Source organism: Glossina fuscipes, unplaced genomic scaffold, assembly GCF_014805625.2.
Source record: "Glossina fuscipes isolate IAEA_lab_2018 unplaced genomic scaffold, Yale_Gfus_2 65947, whole genome shotgun sequence".
NCBI classification, from domain to species: domain Eukaryota; kingdom Metazoa; phylum Arthropoda; class Insecta; order Diptera; family Glossinidae; genus Glossina; species Glossina fuscipes.
In genome coordinates, this window is record NW_024004105.1 from 1 (window position 1) to 9,264 (window position 9,264).

General features: G+C 32.0%; 1 protein-coding gene across 1 annotated transcript; it reads right to left on the reverse strand.

Annotated features, from left to right (window-relative positions):
* Positions 1 to 240: 240 nt before the first annotated feature.
* LOC119643873 (zinc transporter 10-like) lies at positions 241 to 4,691 on the reverse strand. Its single transcript, XM_038043372.1, has 2 exons — positions 4,572 to 4,691; positions 241 to 772 (listed from the first exon to the last, which is right to left on the reverse strand). The coding sequence occupies exons 1-2, from the start codon at positions 4,592 to 4,594 to the stop codon at positions 565 to 567; spliced, it is 231 nt and encodes a 76-aa protein (XP_037899300.1). The 5' UTR covers positions 4,595 to 4,691; the 3' UTR covers positions 241 to 564.
* Positions 4,692 to 9,264: the final 4,573 nt, after the last annotated feature.

The following is a 9,264-nucleotide window of genomic DNA, read 5'->3' on the forward strand; positions in this document are numbered from 1 at the left end:
TAGTAGTAGTAGTAGTAGTAGTAGTAGTAGTAGTAGTAGTAGTAGTAATAGTAATAATAGTACTATTAGTAGGGCGTTTAGTCATGACGTAAAGCTATTTTACAAGTAGTGTAAGTACATGGAAACTTTTTCTAAATTTTTTGTTAATTACTATTGTAATTTGCTTATAGCAAAGAAATAAATTTTAAGACTAAAGTATTTTCTAAGTTTGAGTATTCTTTAAAAAAATGTTGTAACGTTCTTATGAAGTGTTTATACCCTACACCATATGCATATGCAGTACAAGTATATATTAAGTTTGTGCATGTATACAACACTTAGAGTGACTCAAGCTAGGACCGCCCACCACCCTTCTGTTATAACAATCGAATCGCTGAATTGCTGAATCACTTTCTGAATCGTTTTAAGTTTCGTCTGTTCGTCTGTTCATCCCATGTTTACAATGTTTTTTACATTTTGATTACCTCCGAAGTGGTATTTAACGATGGATGGTAGGCTATAGTCCATTACAATGCGTTTACTACTAAATAATAATAAGTGATTTGTCAATGAATTATATTGAAATTATTGATTTCCATATCTTACTTTAACTGATAGAAAGGATATGACGAGCGCAGCTATATCGCCCAGCATATGAAAGCTGTCAGCTACCAAAGACATGGAATTTGTTACATAGCCGACAACGATTTCCACAAAGAAGAAAAAACCGGTCAACAGCATCATGGAAAGTAAGCGACATTTTTTACCTGAGTATTTGGACATTTTAGCAAATCTGCAAAAAGACGAAATGTTAAATCCATTGAAATATATATTTGAAGCGATATTAATTATTTTTAACTTTTGTATGCAATTTATATATATATACATATATGTCTAAATGTATTGATATATGTATATATATAAATTGAAATAAGAACAACAAGACAACAAGTTACAGGAAAAATCATGTTATCTAAATACAAATTTATTGTAGAAGATAACAAAATCACAAACATACGCACTTTATCTTAATAAAAATATGAAATAATCTAAAAAATATTAGGCTTTTGTAGTCATTCGATATTGTTGATGTTAATACATTGTAAGGCTTAATATTTTTTTGATCTCAATTAATATCTAAGGAAAACTTTTGAAATGACTTAGCATAAAACAGTGAAGCATTTAAAAAAAAAAAAAAAAGAAACTTAAAAAAATAAATTAAAAAAAAAAAAATCAGAATTAAAATCATCATCAATATAATCATCAGTTCTTACATCATTATCGTTTGCTCGCTTTGTCGATCTTGTATAAATCAAATGATCACACATTTCTATATATATATATATATGGATATATATGTAATCGAAGTTATAAAGTATCGAGATCACAGCGCCCGAGTCAGTTATTTTAACTAAAAACTCATAGCGGGAGATATAATTATCAAAATATATAGTTTTAGCCGGATTTGTTTTAAAGCTACTACTACTACTACTACTACTACTACTACTAATCATCCAGCAGTAAGCATAATGCATAATAAATTGATGTGAATTTTTTTACAAAAATTTCACATATGTTGGATGATTTCCCTTTCGTTTTTCATTTATTTGTATATATTCATTTTCGTTTCGTTTTAATCAATTCTTGTCATTCCAATTACACGTAAATGAAATTATGTCACGTTGTTTAGAGGCGAAATATTGATTCTCATCGTCAGACAGATATTTGCTTTGTGATAATTGTTTTTTTTCACTTTCTTTGTTGTTGTTTACTTTGGTCCTCTTTATATACATCGATATCGTGTTTTCTTTTTTCCAAAAAAAAAAAAAAAAACAAAAAAAAATTAAAAATAAATGCTGTTGTTTTGACAACAATTTCAATAAAATTTTGTTATTATATATATATGTAAGTATGTATCTAATTAAACAAATCATATGAATAGAATTCTTGATTGCTATCTTTTATTTACATACATGTATGCATACATATGCATAGCGAAAATACTTATGTACGCACACTTGTACGTTGGTATATTCTCGTCTATGTTTTGTTTATTTAGTCATAACAACTTGAATATGAAGGAAAGTATCTGTCATTACAACAATGTTGTCGTTGGTTGTTTTAACAAAAAAGATCCTCTTGATGTCAGCAATATTCGTAAGAAAGCAGGGAACAATAAAAAATAAACAATTTATATTCAATTTAAATCGAATTTTTTTAATAGCCGCAACTTGATCGTTCATTTGTTCTTTTCTTTAATTTTACATTAAAACGATACTTAAGAAAACATTAAAATATGAGAATAAGGCAATCGGAGATCACACACATGTTATGTTATACAGTTCGTTCTTAAACGAATGCCTCGGGTTAACATGGATAACTAAGAAGCGTAATTATCAGAACGGATACATTATCAGTGCGGTAGACGATGCTTTAATTACGATTGGTGTGTCGTCACAGTTCTAATTGGTTACGCTATCTATTTAGGGAATATTAACCAGTGTGGTTAATTATATTTATTAAAGAAATAAAAAAAAAAAAAAAAAATTACGAAAATTATAGTCAGCCCGTACCAAGTAGACTTACACTTTAATCACAACTTGTTTTCATAGAAGAGCACACTTTTCATGGGATCCCTTATGTGGAAAAGGGTTCAAAGCGGACCTGTCTAAATTTGCCAGAATTAGTTTTTCATTTACATATTTGCTTTCGTTCGGAAAATGTCAGTTCGGGCTTTCTTTTCATCAATAACTTTATATAGATAGAACTGGTTCCGAAATATAGGCACAAATATAATCCAAATCAGATACAATTAATTTTTATTATGATTCGCTTACTTTTCACCTGATTCCTTATATAGACTAAGATGCTACAAATAGACGTACACCACTCATATTTGGTACAGTTGAGTTCTATGTCGAACTAAAAATTATTGCTCAATTATCATTGTGAAATAATAAAAATGGAACGATTTCGCCATATCAAGACTTATTTTCCTTAAGAAAGTTGATGTAGTAGGGTGTTTAAAATATATGGTCCACCCAATCCAAATGCATCTTTTGTTAGAATGCCAAAATACGATTGCTCAGCGATTTTTGGTGAGAAATTTAGAAATTATAAGTGTAAAATTGTAAGCTCACTGTATGGGAAAACTTGAAGAAGCGGTCGCACAACGAGTCTTATCTAATCCATGTTCAATATGATTCGACTTTATGATGAAACCCATCACACGTGTCGAAAATTGTGAACTCGATCGATTAAACACGAAAGTACATGGACCTCAGACCTCAACCGGACAAACGGGCGGACGGACAAATTTATATCAATTCAATAAATGATTTTGACTTTATCGGTACCATAAAATATGGAAATATTTCAAGACCTTGTGTGTGTTAGATACACTCATACATACTTATTAAACTCTATATCATACAAGGGTTTGCTAAATCTTGCGCATTTTGAGTGGAATTACGATGGACATCACATCCACTATTTCATAACTTCATATTAGTGAGAAAGAAATCATAATTTTTATCAACGCATATGCGTATGGGCTCGATCTCTGACCTTCGTTCAGTTTTCAATGCATTGAGATATTAAACGAGTTCTCGTTTTTGTTATTGTTCACATTGCCGCTGCGCCTAACATTAAACCATTAAATCAATGAATGAAACGAAGAGTAAGTAATGTCTCGAAGCCTGTCATCACTAGATTTATCTCAAATAAAAAATATTAGCCGAGTTACACTTCTTTAAAACCTAAGAAATGAGAAGCAAAAATTTTTGCATTCGGAAATTGATTTAGGGCCAAAACAAAAGGCAGTTAAATTCGCAAAAATTGAATTGCAAATGTTTAGAAGAGTAATAAGAGGTCAATAGTATATACATATATATGTGTATTTTTTTCGTGGGAGCTTGCTTGATGTAGTAGTAATCATTTCCGTTAATTAATGCTCTTATATGTAAAAACTTAACATCAAGAATAGATCAAGTCTTTCATCTCTTGCGAAACATTGCAATTTTCAACACTTTAAAACTACAAGTTAGTGCCAAAGCCGTCTTGTAGAAGTTGTTCTGTCTATTTATATACTTGGAAATTTCGATACAATATTACAATTAAATTGCGTGGATTGTGTTTGTTCATTTTTTAATATTAAAAAAAAAAAAAAATTTAGGAAATGGTTGACGCTTCAATACTTGAGAATTTTAATTATCACGACCTTGTTCATTTTGAAGAATGCTTTAGAGTTTTGCACTGATTAGGAATATGGACAGCGTATATAAAGTGTACCATACAATACACCTGGGTATGTGTCGAAACTAATTTTATAAATTATATTTACATAGAATGCATATTATTTCGTTTTCCGGGTGGGTGGGTGTAGAGTGGCGAGCGCAGATTCTCTTCTCTCCTTTTCTTTTTGTTTTCTCATGTCTCGCATCTTATCTACTTCTCTCACCATCATCATCATTATCATTATCATTATCGTTATCATTATCAAAGAAAACAAATGAAATCTTTTTGAAACAGACAACAAGTTGAACAACATTTGAAAAAACTTTTTCTTTTCAATTTTCAATTTAAAAACTTACACAAAAAGTTGCATTTTGCTCATCCAGCGTATTGGGGTATAAACGTTTGCGATTTCCTTTTGTTTTAAATATTTTATCTGAATAAAATACAATTAATAAAGTAAAACGCTTGCTGCTCCCTCTCTCATAGACGACAGAACACCCACGGCAACCAGCGATTAATTGCAGAGAGCAAGCAAATAAGAAAATTTAATTTAAAAAAAAAAAAAAAAAGAATTTTAACAAACACTGCGAGAGAAATGTGAAAATGTACCGATTGCTCACGCGTGTAATGAATTCACACGAAATCAGCTTAAAAAATGCAAAACAAATACAATAAACAACAACGAATAATATACAATAAATAGAAAACAAAAAAATTTTTTTAAAAAAATTCTCTTTTTTTTGTTTTCTTTTTCTTGGTTTTTGTTTTGTTTTATCGTAACGATGACAAATTCTCGTCAAAGGTGACGCTTTCGTATTGCTTTGTATCGAATTAATAGAATGAGAGGGAAACAAGGCGTAGGGTAAGGGTAATAAGAAGGAAAGTAACAGGATGATTTTTGTTTTTTTTTTTTTCTTATAAAAAAAAAAAAAAAAAAAAAAAAAAAACCTATAACCACGGACTCAGTTCAGAACGATTTTTAAACACCCTTGAATTAAACTTGGCAACTATTGTACGTAACATAGTACGTATTATACATGGAAATCTGCATGTGAATGAATCAAATGCATAATTCCCATAAAAAAATTTAATACAATTTCGGTAAGCATTGTTGTTGTTCTTATTATTTTTGAGATTTTCGAGATGTGGTTTTTCGACATAACTTAGGCAAATTAAAAAAAAAAATGTGTACGCGCGGTGACAGGCATGACACGATAAGGGTAAAAAATAATTGTAATGGGAAAATCACTCATTTACTCCTGTGATTCATTTCAACCCATATCTGCCTGGGACAATAGATGATTGAGAAGAATCACAGCAACAAAATTGTGGGCGAAGAATAAACCTCATCGAAAATAAAATATCTCAAGACGAATTGTCCGCAAACAATTTGGGCAGCGTAACTTTCCCCCAAAGATAACTTTACAATACCTGAGAAGCTTGTCAGTCAATAAAACAAAATTTACGATTGAAATGCTCGTCAATCACTTTTTGTATGTAGTTTAATCACTAATACATATCTCATGCACGACAGTAGGTTACGAGATATGCCTGAGAAGTTTTGATCTTTTATATTTTGATCTGCTATTGCATGTTTTCAATCGGCATAATTGGTTGCCAGAAGGCTGCATGCAATGTTAGTGCGGTATAAGAATGGTTGTCCTACTATACTCGTATCTCCTTGTATCCTACCTATATTTTGGCCTAGGATTTGCCCCACAAATGCATAAATAGTCAAAGTCCCATGAATGAAAATAAGTAAAAATACGACAGCTGGTGATGGGCAATTATTGTCGTTTAATACAACCATTCAAAATAATGTATTACACGTTAAAGCGATCCGAGCCGAATTATTTTTAACAGCGTTCGCCTTGGGGCCGGTATATCCAATAGCCTGAAAATATCTCAAAAATGATGACTGGTAAATTGAACACAAAAATACATGGACAGACATCAGACAGACAAATTTAAATCCTGTTCAGAAAGTAATTCTCACTTGAAGGGTATAATAAAAACGCGGATTCTATCTTACGTACTTCTGGGTATGTATTGTATACATCCGCACACATTTAATATAGCTTTATATTATGACTGGATATAAAAAATAACTTGCATGAAAAATGATCCTATCTAAACCGTTTCCAATAGGTTGCGTCCGTGAGATGAAACACAGGGTCAATGCTATAAAATTTTATTCAGAAATCTTAAAAATTGCAATCCGTACGTTGAACACGAAAATATCTGGACAGACGGACAGATATGCTTAAGTCGATGGCTATAGTAAAAGAGTCTACCTCAAGCTCTTCTGGGTCTTACGTGCATCCGCACAACTATCCAAGTGATGTAGTAGGGTATAAATATGTGACTCCAATATATGATCAATAAACACCTCAAAATACCCACGACAGAGTTCAACGATGTTCGTCTGTTGCTCATCGGTTAGTTAGATAAGTCCCTTTTCCTACAGCAGAGTTCGTAGGGAATTGCAATAATTACCATTAAAAGGACAAATGAAATTTTGATATATCGCTTTTACTGGATCATCAAGATTGGGCGGCTTCAAACTTTGATAAAATTAAGCTTAATCTGGAGTGGCTATTGTACTTGATTAGACCCATTTCACCGACTAGATAATATTTACAATTACATTTGATATATTATTAACAATTTACCGATTAAAGAGAGGGCAATAAATAGAAACAATTAATAAAAATTATATTATCCTTCGATCAATTTCACCCATTTTTTATTGCGAGCCTATTGTGATTCATCGCTAACGAAAAACAAATCTAATAAGCAGAGGTGCTCTCAATTTATGTTTAATTGTCGGCGTGTCCCTTCACCGATTTGGTCTGTTTACGATACCAATCTGCGTACAAGAACATCCAATATTTTTGCTAAATTTGCAGCCGGCATACCATACACATGATACACATGAGGCGGCCAACCATACCTAGCCTATAGCAGGCATATGATACCGATACCGATTAGGCGTGCATATATATTTTATAGCTTCTCTGTAGCTTGCCCTTCTAGGTGTTGCAAACGTTTAGTTACACTCGAATAGCGGTTTAGAAGAGGATGGTTTACATAGGAAGCAAAAATTTTTAACACTATATACTATGGCAGTAATACAGCGAGTAAGCGGGTAGTTAGAGGTGTACGTTGCCTAAGGCTTTGAATTTCTTTGAATTCTATTTTCAATTTTATATATCCCGCAATTGATTTTTTTTAATGACTACTACGAAAATTTTAACGAACTGGACGAGTGAACGACTGAAAAAAAAAATCACATTCCTTGGAATAATAATATACATTCAAACAGATGTGAATTTCCATAAAACACACAATTAGTGTAGTTATAATTTTTACCAATTGCAATAACAGTGGAAATGAATAATTAAAAGGAATGAATGTTAAAATACTTTGCTGTATAAATCACTTAAAATTGATATTCAATATATAATGATAAATGAGAAAACAAAATGCCTTTGATACAAAAATGTTGCTATAAGTCATATAGGAGACGAGTGATGACTAATTATTTGTCAGCACTAAGCCTAATCGTGTGCACGTGTGTGCGTTAGTTATTCCTTCTTCTTTTTATGCTCTTCAGTTTCTTTATTCTCTAACATAATTGTTTAATTTTTTAGATGGTTGGGTTGGGGGGGACAGAATAAAGAAATCCACCCACTGCGATACAGGGTATATTAAGTTAGTGCAGACGTATGAAACACGTAGAAGGGCTTAAGGCAGACCCACCTTTTATTATGCCGATCGGTTCAGAATCGTAACCTGAATTGATCTCAGCTTGTCTGTCCGTGTAAATTTTTGTTCAACCTAAAGATGAGAATTTTTGAGATATTTTGAAATTCGGTACAGTGACATGTTTCGACCCAAGCATGAATTCTGAAAATTCCTTATATGGGAAAAAATTGCAATTTTCCAAAATTTCTCAGCAAAGGCACCTAAGTAGCCGTATTTCGGCATTCTAACTTGATATGAAAACTATGGACCGGCTGAGGTATTTTTGAAACCCTCTCTCATATAACGAAAACTGAAGTTCATACGTCAAGTCAAAAAGGTACAATTTTCAGTGCTCCACGATGAAAATTATACGATAATAGTGATTTAACACAAAAAAAATTAATTATACCAAGTTTGGACTATCTCGGGCTGTCTTTTGGATTCTAACCTAATAACGATTTGCACGAAAATGAATCCTTTGTAGAGTAGAGAAGTCCAAGTTTTAACAAGTGATGTTGGATATTCAGCCATAATATTAATTTCTTACGAGAATGAACTCTACAAATTTTAGACCATCTACGCCTATTTTTGGATCCTGCCCTCTGCAAGGGTTAAACTTGTACTACATTAGGTTGCGTTTTGGGTCCGCTTCCCCATAAGAACGTACTCGAAAACTATGCCTTTAGATAGAAAAAAGACATAATTTTTGTGTTCTATAAAAAAGGAAAAAAAATTGTGTTAGACAACGTGATACAGTGTATTTAATGGTCGGCCTTGCCCGACTATAATGTTCCTACTTGTTTTTTTTTTTAGTTTTTTTCTTTTAAAGAAAATTGAGTTCGAATTTAAGGCGATATGTTTGCGTCAGTGCAGCAGCGTATTTTGCGCTCGCTACTAAATTACATTGTAAAGTGACGAAAAAATCAAAGTCAAAGCAAATAACGCTTTGTATTCATTATATATGCCGCCATCGCAGACTGGGTCTGGCGTGTTATAGCTTACTGGCGGTCTTTTGTAAGCTTTACTCACGATAATGTTTCTTAATAGCTATATGCTGGTACGTAAATACTCGAGTGCACACATCTTTCTGTACACGTATACATAAGATGGTAAGCAAACATGTTTATTGTATGGAATACCGAACTATGAAATTGCAAAACAATTATGACGACAGTAATATTACATATGTATGTAAGTTTACGGATGTATGTATGTCAAAGATAACGGCCTAGCCATTAAGGTTTATTTTCCCAACAATTTAAAGTCTCGTGTTGTCGTTTCTCTTCTTTTTTTTTTTTTTTT